Below are 15142 nucleotides of genomic sequence, written 5' to 3'. Positions count from 1 at the left end.
GGACTATTTTCTAAACGGTGAGGAAATTCATAAAGCTGATGTACGAAGGGATTTGGGAGTGTTAGTCCAGGATTTTCTAAAGGTTAACTTGCAGGTAGAGTCCGTAATTAAGAAAGCGAATGTAGTGATGTTATTTATCTCGAGAGGGTTGGAATATAAAGCAACGATGTGCTTCTGAGAGTTTATAAAACTCTAGTTAGGCCCCATTTGGAATACTGTGTCCAATTTTGGGCCTCATACCTCAGGAAGGACATACTGGCCCTGGAGCATGTCTAGTGGAGATTCACACGGATGATCCCCGGAATGGTAGGCCTCACATACGATGAATAGCTGAGGATCTTGGGATTGGATTCATTAGAGTTTAGAAGGTTGAGGGGAGATCTAATAGAAACTTACAAGATAACGTATGGCTTAGAAAGGGTGGACGCTGGGAAGTTGTTTCCGTTAGGCGGGGAGACTAGGACCCGTGGGCACAGCCTTAGAATTAGAGAGGGTCAATTTGGAACGGAAATGAGGAGACATTCCTTCAGCCAGAGAGTGGTGGGTTGTGGAATTCATTGCACATTGAAGGTCGGGACGTTAAATGTCTTCAAGGCAGAGATTGATAAATTCTTGATCTCGCAAGGAATTAAGGGTGACGAGGAGAGTGTGGGTAAGTGGAGTTGAAATGCCCATCAGCCATGATTAAATGGCGGAGTGGACTCGATGGGCCGAATGGCCTTGCTTCCACTCCTATGTCTGTTGGTCTTATGGTCTTATGGACAAGCTTTTATGGGTGAGTGAATAAGCAGTGCAGAAAGCATACAAGGCTAGTGGTGTCGGGGTTAGTTGTGGGTGAGAGTGGGTGAGACGTGATGTTACTGTCAATAGTAAGAATGGTAGAAGTTGAGTTTTGGTGGGAGGACGGTATAGCAGCAGAGACAGAGTTAATGTGAGCTATTGGAGAGAAGAGCTCTGACGTGAATGGAGTGGGGAAGATCTTTGATCTTCTCCCTACATTGACGTACATTGGTCAGGAGGGCTGAGACTGCACTGACCGGGGTGGCACCCTGGAACCAAGCTCGCATGGTCCAGTGTGAAATCCTCCTCTGTGGTCCTGGGAGAAGAGGATGCACCACTCTGTCCAACAGGACCTCCAGGCCACTGGCCAGAGAGCAAGATTCTCCCTGCCTGCTATGTCTGTGGAAAATTTTACGAACTGCAGGGCAGCTCAGGAGCGAGAGCACTCTGGCTGGGAGCACAATTCCTTTTAAAGATAGAGCGGGCACAAGGGAAACTGGAAAATTCTGGGATGTCCACTGAGTTGTTTTGGAAAGACAGAAGGAAAAGATGAGCTGAAAATCAAATGTGAGAGGTGACGTAGGGACACGGTTGGCAATTAATGAAAAGATGAGAACGCCTGCTGGATCTCGCAGTGAGAAACCTTGGTGGGGGGGGGATCTTTGCAAGTCAGTCTTATCTGCAGAAAAGTAAGATTTGGTCCAGAGTTACTGCTTCTACATTTCAACCAGAAAATGAACTCTCATCTGCTTCGATAGATATTATGTTTTTAACCTCAGAAATAAGAAACAAGTCTCTGGAGGTTGACCTTTGACCTGACCTGACCTGACCTGACCTGACCTGATCTGGCCTTGAGAGCTCTTCAATGTCACCTTTATTTCCATTCTATCAAAGCCCTCCAAATTATGTTTACCGCACTCTTCCAAAAACATCTTGGTATTTATTACAAATGATCGCTTCTGATTTAAAAAATGAATTCACTCGTGAAGATATATGTGTTCCTTTGCTGCTTTTAACAATATTCTGACAGTCCCATTAAGAGTGGTAAATGAAGGCCACTTGGGTTCTGTAGGTTTCCGCTCTAGCCATTATCCTTTGAATAAATGCATGATTTCTGTGAGAAACTAAGAGGCAGATTCAAAACACTTGAAGATCTTTGTCACTTGAAGCTCGGTGAAACATTGCAACGTTCGTGAGCAATAAATATAATTGAAGAAAAAAATCTTGCATTTGTATCGTATGCTGGGAAGTTGGTGATTTCAGGTACTCCTCTCAGTACAATCTTGTGTGCGATGTGCTGAGTATTTTCAGTCAGCTGCAATCATCAGCTGAAGAGAGAAACTATAAAGCCGAGTCAGATCCCAATTAATCTTGATCAGTATGATTGGATCCTTTGGGTAACATTTAAATATGTCCAAGCACCTATTTGCATTCAGTCAGATCCACATCATGACAGAGGTAGTGAAAGGTCCAGTTTCTTTGTTTCTGGTAAAGTCTAGACGATTATCAGAGGCTGCGGATAGGAGTCTCAATCCATTTTAGTTGTGAAAGTTCCAAGAATGATTCTGGAATTAACCTTGCGCACACAATTTGAAATCTTAAATTCAGATCTGGATCCCCATGACGATGTGCTTGGATCTGTTCAGCTACCACCCCACCTCATACTTTTGAGCTCAGTACACAATCCGGAGTAATTGGTATCCTCAGGTAGGGGTAATTGTGTTTTGCTGGTCGGCTTTAACTAGCAGCTCACTTGTGCTCTTTTGCGTAAGTTTTGGTTATTGGCTGAAGGTCCACTATACATAATGGGTGTGTTTGAAAGTGAAAACTTACAAGTGTATAAAGTTTGCACTGCAGTGTTCTATCTTTTATATACTGATTATCTAAGTTTCAACATCCTGTGCAATGCATTTAAAATTATCCTAATTCAAAAACAATTACCCACTGCATTTGTGAAAGCTGAAGTCTCTTTTGGTTTTAAGAGACCAACCAATGGAAACGTGAAATTATATTGCTTTTGCAAACTTGCAGCTAAGTGTCTATCTCCCCCCTAGCGCAGTGAGTAAAGTGATCAACAATCAGAGGAAAACAAAAAGAAACATTTTTATTTTAAAGGAATGAAATATGTTCTGGACGGCAAGGTAAGTGAGATGGATGTGGAATAAATTGCTTCTGCAAACTCAGACAGGTATGGCACCATAAGAATTCACTATATTAGGAGCTATGTCACCGTAGTAGATAGCCCACATCTGCACAGCCTATTGTTCCCGTTCATTAACTACTGGCAAGACTTCAGCTGGGTGCATGCAACTTCAATCTGTTCAGCTACAACTTCCAGCCTTGTGTCAATATTCGAGTACACAAGCCGTACAAATTGAGTGCCTCTGTGAGCTGTTTGTGACACATGATCACTTAAGGCCCAAAGCAGCCATCTCCTCAGTTTTCACAGTCTATGTGTCACTTTCAATGTTTTTTTCCACTGACGTGGGTAGCTGTTATTTACATTTTCTAATGCCACTGTTTTAAAACCCCTTTCATGTTTATGATACAACATTGTGCATTAGGCTTCATGATGTATATTAGGAATGAATGGTTACTCACTGGATTAGTGAATAAAAAACTTTCTTTTTCCTTGCCCCGTGCACGCACATAATCAGCAATTTCATCATCTGCATCAGCATTATTATTGAGGCTAGTCTTATCAATGATTTTTCTGCATTGGGATATATGTCCAGTTATTCAAACTAATATTTGATTTTTTTTTGATTGTGTGGACTGACGCAAAAAACATTGCACTTTAAAATGAAAATTAGTCCTGGATTTTCCATGAGGAAAGAAAACTTTGAGAGTCTCCGTAAGTTAAAGAAACAAATAAGAATTTTATGAGAGGAAATGCATCAGTAGTTCAATTAGATGAATGGCGGCCATTATGTAACACATTTTGTAATTATCCAGGATTTCTCAGCCTGTTTTTGTATTGTCTAGATGTTGTTTTCATGATAGTTTCATGTGGTAAAATTTGTATTGTCTTTGCAAGTGCTTTTCCTCTTTTTTGATGTGGCTGCGATGCAAAATTGTCTTCATTACCACAGTATGTCACCACGCAATATGAATGGAAATGTCGGGTGGTGCTCTTCAAACACTTATTCACACATCTCTTCGCGTTACTTGTTGCACAATGGGATAGTGTAAAACATTTTCAAATATTTTTATTGTATTTGGGTAATGATCCTCATTTTAGTAAACAATTTGCCATTCTGTGCAAATCACATTCCTGAACTGATGCCAGGAAAACTATTTTTGTTGGGTGGTTCTGCTTTTCCTTCAGATGATTCTTTGCAAAAGAGAAATAATGCCTGACTGCTTTGGTAGAGTTTTCAAGGAAGTCTCAATCAGAGTGAATTGAGGGAAACTAGTAGATGTGTTATATTTGGGCTTGTAGAAAGCATTCAACAAAGTGCATCATAAATGGTTAAGTCATAAGAGCGCAAGGTGTTGGAGGTAGTATATTGGCATGGATAGAGAATTGGCCAATGAATGGGAAACAGTGAGTGGGGCATAAGGGGTACATTTTCAGGTTTGTAACCTACAACCATGGGGGTTTCACAGGAATCAGTACTGGGACCACTACTATTTGAAATATATATTAATGACTTGGAGAAAGGAAGAAAAGGTAACTGTAGCCAGATTTGCAGATGATACAAAAATAAGTTGGAGAGGTAAGTTGCAAAAGGGATAGAAACAGTTTACAGAGAGAGCTGTGGCAAATGGGGTTTTGGGGTACTTGTGCACAAAACACTGAAAGCTAGTAGACAGATGCAGCAGGTATTCAGGAAGGTTCATGGAATGTTGGTCTTTATTTCAAGAGGTTTGGAGAATGAGTAGGGAAATCTTCCTAGGTGCTGGTGCTGGTTGGACTACATCTGGAGTACTGTATACAGTTTTGGTCCCTTTATTTAAGGAAAGATGTTGTTTTATTGGCAGCAATTCAGAGAAGTTTCACTAGATTGATCCCTGGATGGAAGGATTGTCTTTTAACCAAGGTTAAACAGACACAATATGCGTCTACTGCATTTCTATCTGTTATTACCTATGCAAGCTGGATGTTCTGTGCCATTATATGTCCGGTATTGAATCATTTGGTGGTGGCGATAGGGGCTTGTGCAAGTGCTTATTGTGAATGGCTATACTTGGAATCTACAAAAAAAAAAGTTGTCACTTGAAGAATGTATTTTCTCCATCAGTGCGTGTGCAGCTGCCTCTTACCCCAGATTGGTGCCACTGTCTGGAGGCTGAGAAGCCGGATGTTAAGAACCCTTGGCAGAATTCAGTTGAGAGGGCTCCTCTGCACCTCTTTGGAGATAAGCCCAATTAGGAGTCTGTAGAAATTCCTTTTATGGATGGACACTTGAAATGCGAAATACCGATCTGTAGTGTGTTGAAGCTTAAGATTTCTTTCCTTTAGGATGCGGAGAGCCCATGCTAAAATATTTGGCAACACACAGATGTGAGTTAGGAGCAATAATAGGTCACTCAACCCTACAAAACCATCTCACCCATTCAATAGGAACATGACTGATTATTCCAGACTCCTACCCCTGAAAACTTTGCACCTCTTTCTTATCATGGATCTATTTACGTCTTAAAAATACTCAAGGATGCTTCTTTTTTTTGTTGAGGAAGATGTTCCAAAGACACACGACCCAGTATGAGAGAAAATGTCCTTATCTCTGTCTTAAATGAGCAGTTCCTTATTTTTAAACAGGGACTTCTAGTTCCAGATTATTTCACAAGAGAAAAATGCTTTCCACATTCACCTCAGTAGGATTTTATAGGCATCAGTCAAGTCTCTTTTTACTCTTCTAAACTAGTGGATATAATCCTAGCCTGCTTAACCTATCCTCATGAGACAACTATTCACATATTAGAACAGTGAACCTTCACTGAGCACCTTTAAACATATTCACAGCACTCCTTAAATAAGTTGATTAATTCTCTTTACACTACTTTGGATGTGGTCTCATCAATGCCCTGTGTAACAGAAGCAGATCTTCTCTGCTTTCGACTTCAATTCTACTGGCAATAAATGTTAAAACTGTTGGATTTCTCTAAAAGCAACTCGAAGCCTGATTGGAACGGAACATTGTTTATTGTTGAACACTAAAATAGAGCAACTGATTTTGGCAGACATCGGACAATTCCAATGCAGGGCAGACTGTTCTGCACACCCATCGCTAGGTCAGATATAGGAATGCTACCACTATAAAGCAAGGTTATATTTTCTAATCAACCTGTTAAATAATGATAATGCAGTGAGGCAGATGGGACTTGAAGCCAGGCATCCTGGCCCAGGGATAGGGACACTATAACCATACCACAAAAGGGCCTTATGAATTTGCTTTTCAAAAAAAACTTAAAAATTTAACCTACTTTTCTAATCAACCTGTTCAGAGATGTTTTAACACACATCTGGAGCAGATGGCGTTGAACCCAGGCCTCCAGTACATGGGTGGGGACACTACCACTGCGCAACATGAGGGCCCCTAATAATCCGTTGAATTTTTTATTTAACTGATTTTTCTAATCAACCTGAATGTAGATGGTATTATGCACCCCTGGGGCAATTGGGACTTGAACCTGGGCCTTCCAATCCAGGGGTAGAAGCACTACCACTGTGACAGAAGAAGGCCCCCAAAACAAACTCTGACCTGATATAAGTTCCAGGGAGTTGAGCTGCAGTCACATGCCATTAGCCTGACAAGATTTGAGCACACAATCTTCTGAAGTCAGATTCACTACCGGTAAGTCACAATCCAACAACTGTGATGAGATGTGCCTTTAAGAAGCATTTGTTCTAACATTTTTTTCTGAAACTAAGTGTTGCATACTTGGAGACAAGCTGTCTGCTCTGAGCCCAGCTAGCTTTCTTTTACTTAGAAGTTTGGAACAGTAGAACCAGCATGAAGGGATGGAGTCAAGCTCCCATAGAACCAGGATTTTATTTTCAGCTTTCAAAAGCTCCTGGGGTCTTGAAGCTGGATGTGGAAATTCTCATTCCTCTGTCTTTTACAGCTAAAAGCTGGGATTCTGTTCCTGCACCTAGAAGTGTATGTGAAACAATCTATTTTACTGACATTGCCTTTGCCAAGGGTGTGTTTATGTGATGTTATTATATTGGAACAGTTGCTGTTTAGTAGTTAAATAATCTGTTATTCTGTTGAGTTTTCCAATAGAGTTGTTATTTCAATTCTTGATTCTTTTGTTTGTATTTCAACGATAGCTCAAAAATAAGGTGGGTTTTGCTTCAAGCCTGGTAGGTCAATCAATCAAAATGTGTCCAGAACACAAGCCTTACTCTCACCTTTAAAAATAAGAACAATTCAGGGTTGAGGTTATCTTAAATGTATTTTGAGGGTGTTTGGTCTCATTCATAACACAAGGCTCAGGTGTTGAGTTCCAGCTGATCAGGCCAATGCCCGTTACCAAGGGAACTTGTATTCATCAAACTCCTTGAGGTGATTAATTAATGGTTCCCAATGGGCTTTTAAAAGGGTTATCACAATTTCCTAATTACTTGCTATAACTGGATACTAACCTTTGTAATTTGTGCTGTAGGGCACAAATGACTCTTGAAATTCCAATCTCTCACTATTTAGATTTTATATATTTTTGAATGTTTCCTGCTAGAATGAATAATTGCACGTGTCCAACAGTGTACTCAATTTACCAGATCTTTATCCATTCTTTGAACGTATTTATATTCCTCTGTAGCATCTTCCTCATAACTTACTTTCCTATCTATCTTTGTGCCATTGGCAAATTTAGCTACTGTACTTTTGGTTCCTTCATTCAAGTCACTAATATCAATTGTAAAAATGTTGTGGTCCCACGACTGATCTCTGTGGTTTCTTAGATCTTGTCAAACAGAAAATGACCCATTTATGCTAATATGTTAGCTGGTCTTCTGTTCAAGCCAAGATACTACCTCTATACAATAAGCTTTTACTTTCTGCAATAACCTGTGTGGTACTTTATCAGATACTTTCTTAAAATTCAAGTACAGTACACCAATTATTCTGTCTGCAGAATTTGTTATTTCTTCAAGGAACCCAAATAAATTTTAACTTATTTCTCTTGCACAAAACCATGTTGACTCTGCCTGAATACTTTGAACTTTTCTAAGTGCTTTGCTATATCTTGAATAATAGTATGTAATGTATTCTGTGTGACAGATATTAAGCTAACTGGCCTGTTGTTTCCTGCTTTCTGTCTTGCTCCCCTCTTTTCAATAAAGGAGTTACATTTGACATCTTCCCACCTAATATAAGCTTACCAAAATCAAAGGGATTTTACAAAGTTGAAAACAATACATCAACCATTTCAACTAGTCCATTCTCTTAAGACTCGGGGATGGAATTCATCAGAGGTTAGAGATTTGTCAACTTTTAGCTCCAATAGGTTGCTCGTAGTCATAAATACAATGCCCCTGGTGATTGTAATTTCCCTGAGTTCCTCCCACTCTTCAATTTTTTGATTTACAGCTGCTGAGGCTGATGCCACGTAAGGAATCCTTCACTATGTGGTAGTTACTTCATCTTTTCTCATTGCACAACACCAGGTGTTGTATAGCCTACTCTCTAGTTGACCCCAGAATACAGAGCTATAAGACAACTGCAAGGAAAGCATTCTATGAAGCCTTCAACTAGGCTATTTTTGCACATCTGATCTTTTCCCATCTATATGTGGATTAAAATCCTCCATCGTTATTGTCATACCTTTCTGAAAAGCTCATATTATTTCCTCCTAAGTACTCCATTGCACTGTCGATTTGCTGTTAGGGGGCATGTACTGAGTTCCCATAAGTAATTTCTTGCCTTTATCATTTCTCATCTTTACCCCCAACCCGCTTTTACACCCTGGTTTCCTGAACTTCAGTCATCCTTCTCTATGGTGTTACGTATTGTTTAGAATACAGGGGAGTGGCAGGTGAATCCACTCACAGAAGTCCAAATCTGCCTGTTAAATTCATTCACGGACATGATCAGTCAGAGGAAAGTCATCCCTATAAATTGAGTGGAAGGAACTATACTTCTAATCACTTTCTGGTTCTCTTCTATGCAACAGACATCGGAGAGAAGCAGCCTGTGACTGGAAGAACAGCAAAAGTAAGTGACAGCAGTGTAGGAGAAGCCAGGCTGGGATCCACCGGCCTTTGTCAGCTCAGGCTGAAGTGGAGAGTTCTGCCTTTTGCCAAGGCTGAGATTTGATTCTATCATTAGCTGAGGCTAGGATCGGTGCTGCTTTTAGCTGAGGTAAGAGTTCATTGGAAATTAATGAAGAGTACCAAGTTTAAAGTTATGTAAATTCGCCAGTTAATGTACTTGGAAAGAATACAATGGATCCAAATGACTTTGAAACTGGATTAATTGTTTAATTTAAAATTAGGTTGATACCTGAGATACAGTTTCTAAAAAAAAAACTGGGGTAACTGTCTGGTTAAAATGTTCCAACTTTCCACATCTGGAAACATAGTAGTAGTGACCCAGCATTCTGTGAAATGTAAGTTTAGAGTGATAGCTTTTTGTGTGTAGAAGTATATATCAGTTATGTAGAATACAACATGTGTTGCTGACTTATGTCTGCTGTGTTGTACTTAACTAAATACTAGGGTATCCAATAAATTAGCGGTTTACTTGTGGCTTTTATTTTAATGGGAGGTTGATCACTATTGAAAATACTGTTGAATTACTCTAATTCTGCTCATGTGTACATGTCCAAATACCTCTTGTCAACAAAAATACAGGTGGTATTGGTACTATTTCACCTAATGATAAGTTAGTGAGAATGAAAGAGTGGTCCATGAAAATGTAATAGTTACCCGCAAAACAAAAAAAAACTCAAGATGAGTCCTCAAAAAAAAGGTTATTTTGACTGTCGGTGCTAATGCTATAATTGATTAACAGAGCCACTGCTTTACCTTTCCCTAACTTCCTGTTGTCCATAAATGCCCCAATTCACATCCTAATCAATACCCTCCTGTAGCCATGTCTCTGTAATGGTTATTCAATAGTGCAAATAGAAGTAAGAAAGCACTGCCAATTCATCTGTTTTGTTTAGAATGCTATGTACATTCAGATAGAGAACCCTTCGTCCTCATGCCCCACCACACCAACCTCCGGATCCAATGCATCATCCTGCGACACTTCCGCCATCTGCAGTCCGACCCCACCACCAAAGACATTCTTCCCTCTCCTCCCTTATCTGCTTTCCGGAGTGACCACTCTCTCCGTGACCCCCTTGTCCGCTCCACACTCCCCTCCAACCCCACCGTGCCTGGCACTTTTCCCTGCAACCGCTACACCTGCCCCTGTACATCTCTCGTCACCCCCATCCCAGGCCCCAAGAAGACTTTCCACATCAAATAGACGTTCACCTGCACATCTGCTAATGTGGATTACTGTATCCGCTGTTCCTGTTGTGGCCTCCTCTACATCGGGGAAACCAAGCAGAGGCTTCGGGACCGCTTTGCAGAACACCTACGCTCGGTTTGCAATAAACAACTGCTCCTCCCGGTCGCGAACCATTTCAACTCCCCTTCCCATTCCTTGGACGACATGTCCACCCCGGGCCTCCTGCAGTGCCACAACAATGCCACCCAAAGGTTGCAGGAACAGCATCTCATTTTTCGCCTGTGAACCCTGCAGCCCAATGGTATCAATGTGGACTTGATAAGCTTCAAAATCTCCCCTCCCCTGACCGTATCCCAAAATAGCCCAACTCGTACCCGCCTCCCTAACCTATCCTCCCAACTATCGACTCCTCCCACCTCAAGTCCCACCCCCCGTCTTCTACGTACTAATCTCATCTTGCCTCCATGACCTGTCCGTCCTCCCGGGACTAACCTATCCCCTCCCTAACTCCCCTCCTACACTCGCCTTTACTGGCTCTAAGCCCACCTCCTTGACCTAGCTGGCTCCTCTCCACCTATCTTCTCCTTTATCCATCTTCTATCCACCTCCCCCTCCCTCCCTCTTTACTTCAGTGTCCCCTTCCCCTACCCCATTTCTGAAGAAGGGTCTAGACCCGAACTGTCAGCTTTCCTGCTCCTCTGATGCTGCTTGGCCTGCTGTGTTCATCCAGCTCTGTACCTTATTATCTCAGATAGAGAACCACTTGTTTTGGCAGCTTTTTGTCATCTCTTGCCTACCCTGTCAATTCACTATTCGATTTGTACCCTTTAACCCTTTCTGTGAAGATTCATTTATGATATCCCATTTTAGTACCATTCTCTCTTATCTTGCCTTGCCTCTTTGATGTACCACATCATCCCAAGTTTTCTCTCTTATCTCTGCAAATTAGTTTAAAACCTACTCCATTTCCCTAGTTTTGCAGCTTGCTGGAACAGTGTTTCTGGTACAATTTGGGATCCCAATGATCCAACCCTGACATTTCCTAGTATTGGTGCAGCGGTCCATGAACTGTGGCCCACTTCTGTACCGGTTTTTTTTAGCCACACATTCGGTTCTCCAGTCTTATTTCCCCAGTGCCAATTTGCATATGGCTCAGCTGTTATGATCTGACGTGTTCTGCTTCTGAATATGGCACTTAGTTCTTCAAACTGACCTCTTTCCTTGTGCTGCCTATGTGGTTTGAGGACTCTGGGACTATATTCATTGGAGTTTAGAAGGATGAGGCGGGGGTATCTAATTGATACTTTCAGATTACTGCATGGCCTGGACAAAATGGATGTTGGGAAGATGCTTCCATTGGTAGGAGAGCCTAGAACCCAAGGGAAAGCCTCAGAGTAAAGGGAAAATCTATGGAATTCATTGCCTCAGAAGGCTGTGGAGGCCAGGTCATTGAGTACGTTTAAGACTGAGATAGGTAGGTTCTTGATTATCAAGGGGATCAAGGATTACAGGGAGAAAGCAGGAGGATGGGGTTGAGGAACTCATCTACCATGATTGAATGGCAGAGCAGACTAGATGGGCCGAATGGCCTAATTTCTGCTCTAATGCCTTATGGTCTTTTGGTTGTTGGTACCAAGAGGCCCTGTGATGACTGGATCTTGCCCTCCCATTGCAGGTTTCTCTGCAATTCTGAGTGAATACCTCAGGTCCTGATGCTGGGTTGTTAACACAGATTCTGGGTTCTCGCTCTTTGCTGCAGAGAACAGTATAAACCTCTTCACAGCCTTGTTGCCTACTGACAAGACATTTCTTTTTGCTGCCATCCACTGGAGTGGCTTTCTGTACCATTTTGCCATGGTGCCATGGTGAGTTAGCTCATCAACGCTGCAGCCCTCGCACTCATCCAAACTAGCTAGAAGTCTCTCAAACCTGTTAGACAGTTGTAAGCATGGTGAGTGCTGGCCAAGCCCACATCCCATGAATCTTAAAAAAAATGCTCAGGCTTCTGCATTCCTGCCCTTTTGTTGTCCTCAGCTGCCTCACTCAGCTTGCTTTCTGTGACCAGTGACCCAACCAGAAGACCTTCTGCTAAGAGGTGTGACTACCTCTTGGAATAAAGTGTCCAGGTAACTTATCACCTCCCTGATGTGTTTGTCGATGGGCTCTCAAACTCTGAGCCATGCAGCACCTACACTCTACGTCCTCAACGCATTAATGGCACCCCCTTTGTTGTTCTGCCTTAATTAAGTAGTAAATTAGTCTTTAAAGTGCTTGGCCCATATCCCTCCAAACATTTCTTATTCATGTACTTATCCAAAAGTCTTTTAAACAGTGTAACTGTACCTGCATCCACTGCTTTCCTCTGGAAGTTCATTTCATACACGAACTACAAAACATTGCCCCCACGTCTTTATAAAATCATTCTCCTCTCACCCTTAAAAGTTTGCCCCCTAATCTTGAAATCCCCCACCCTAGGCAAAAGACATTTTCCATTCACCTTATCTGTGGCGCTCATGATTTTATAAATCTCTATTAGGTCACCTCTGAACCTCCTGCACTCCAGTAAAAAAAACTTCCAGCTAATCCAGCCTCTACTTATAGATCAAACCCTCCATTCCCAGAAACATCCTGGTAAATCTCTTCTGAAACTTTTGCCAGCTTAATAATATCCTTCCTATAACAGGGTGACCAGAGCTGGACGTGGTATAGATACTCCAGAAGTTACTCACCAACCAGACAGATTTTATCTTACAAATACAGAAATTGCTGGAAAAGCTGAACAGGTCGGGCAGCATCTGTGGAGAGAAATCAGAGTTATCGTTTCTGTTTGAGTGCCCCTTTCTTAGAATTGAGGAGTTGTGACGTTAACTCTAATTTCTCTCCACAGATGCTGTCAGATCTTCTGAGCTTTTCCAGCAGTTTCTGCATTTGTTTCTGATTTAGAGCATCCGCTGCTCTTCGGGTTTTTAGATTGTTGCTTTCCTGTGATTTCATGGTTCATTCTTGCTTTCAAAATGTGTGATGGGAGAATGGTCTCCTCCCTGCTCCACCAGGTGCTGCTGACCATCTGTCTATGGTTTGTCCGCTCACCTGCTACTTGAGGTGTTGTCCCTGCATTATTTTGTTTTCAAACTTGGCATACTTAACGCTCATTCTGCTCTGTGCATCTTGTGCAAGTCTACCACTATTCATTCCTCTCCCTTAAGTTAATCATTATCTTTATAAAAAGTTTAATTTAGGGCTTCACTTTTCACCACTTCCTGTGCTTAAAAAATGGTCCTCTACCACCCTAATAAAATATTCAGAAGGTTAGGATTTTTCTGGAGAATGCTTGATTTCTTCTGTAATTTAGGTGTCATTGAACCAAAGAGTTACAATCTGTGTTATTCTTTAAATATCATCCTATTGATCATTTTTCAGATACGGAGTACAATAAAAAGATTAAAAGAACGAAGAAGAGCTCTGAACTTTTCAGTAAGTAATATGTTCTTAGCCTTTTCTTGATTAATTTAGCTGTTGTATGTAATAAAGGCTTAGACATCTGGGCACAGTCTTACTTGATATAATCGCATTTTATAAGCAAGATAGTAATCATCAGGGATCACAGTTATTAGTAGTGGAAGAATAATCGTTGTCTCACAGAGGTCAGTGAGTGGTCCTAGCACAGACTCGGTGGGTGGGGTGGGGGGGGGGCGGGGTCCAGCTCTTCTTTTGATTAACCCACCACCAAATTGCTCAATTAAACAACTAAAGAAGAAAAATTAAAATTCCAACAGGTACCACACTCTGATTTGAATCTGTGTCCTAGAGTGTTGGCCTGGGCTTCTCAATTACTCATCTGGTGACATTACCACTGCACCACCATCTCTAGAAACTAGCTTTTTACATTTTTCATCAATCTGTTTTGACATATAATGATAGGGACAGGTGGGACTTGACCCAGACCTTCTAGCCCAGAGGTTAGGGACATTACCACCTGCACCACGAGAGCCCTGAAAATTCAGTAGGTTTTGACTACTACTGCTGATATGGATAATTTCTAATGAATCTGTTCAGACATGTTATGTTACACCTATGGGACTCAAACCTGGGCCTCCTGTTCCAGAGGTAGGGACACTTCCACTGTGCTGCAAGAGCAACATCCAATCAGCATCAAGTGCCCTCAATCGGCTCTGGAGTTCTTCTTGTTGAATCTCAAAGGAGCCTGCATTTCTAACTCTGGTGCAATTTTTCCACAATGGAGAAATCTCTAATTGTACAAGTATCCAAGTATAGGCTTCCACATCCAGAATGGTTTTTCAGCTTCGATGATGACAGTATTGTTAACAGCAAGACACAGCTTTAGGAAAGATTTTTACAGCAAACAGAAAAAACAAAATAGATGTACCTATCAGTTTGAAATAACAACATCATTTCAACCATAACACTCAGGCCATTAAATGAAAAGAATATTCATTTGGGAGAAGTTGCAATTAATATATAGTTATTCGAGCAGAATATTACTCCCAGGTTTATGTTTGAAAAAGGCCTTGATCTGCAAGAAAGCAAATGCTTGATTTTAACCTTACTGCCAAGCAATTATTAGTTGGAAGCGTTTGTTCAAATAAAATCCAGCAGTTCTTCAAAGAGCAAAAATTAGTGGTTGTATGGAAACAGAGTCTTGTTTTGATAAATGAAGATAGATGACTTGGTCAATTCATTAATTAGTCAATCAATATGTGGTTTTCTGGAATAAGAAACGGAATATAGACAGAATAAATATTTTACTATAACAATCCTCAAAGTTAGTTTCCAAATCAACATAAAAATCAATGTATGAATTCCACGGAATCGTTTTCTCTTTGATGGGGCCAAGAAAAATAGAGGCAACTTTGTTATAAAGCTACAAAGTTTCAAATCCCTTTGGCATTGTCCTTTGGCATTAACCTGTCAGCAGTGTATTTATGTTTTGT

General features: G+C 41.2%; 1 protein-coding gene across 8 annotated transcripts in view; it reads left to right on the top strand.

Annotated features, from left to right (window-relative positions):
* LOC125456086 (adhesion G-protein coupled receptor D2) overlaps positions 1-15142 on the top strand; it is a 265020-nt gene that overhangs the window by 117691 nt on the left and 132187 nt on the right. For 6 of the 8 annotated variants that reach the window (XM_048538779.2, XM_048538785.2, XM_048538784.2 and 3 more), the window contains one exon: positions 13611-13664. The exons of the other annotated variants lie outside the window; for them this stretch is intronic. In XM_048538779.2, coding sequence (XP_048394736.1) covers positions 13611-13664 — 54 coding nt within the window. The remainder of the gene's footprint in view (positions 1-13610; positions 13665-15142) is intronic. 8 annotated transcript variants of the gene reach the window in all.

Source organism: Stegostoma tigrinum, chromosome 8, assembly GCF_030684315.1.
Source record: "Stegostoma tigrinum isolate sSteTig4 chromosome 8, sSteTig4.hap1, whole genome shotgun sequence".
NCBI classification, from domain to species: Eukaryota; Metazoa; Chordata; class Chondrichthyes; order Orectolobiformes; family Stegostomatidae; genus Stegostoma; species Stegostoma tigrinum.
Note: the sequence above shows the minus strand (reverse complement) of the source record. Positions and strands in the feature narration are given on the sequence as shown.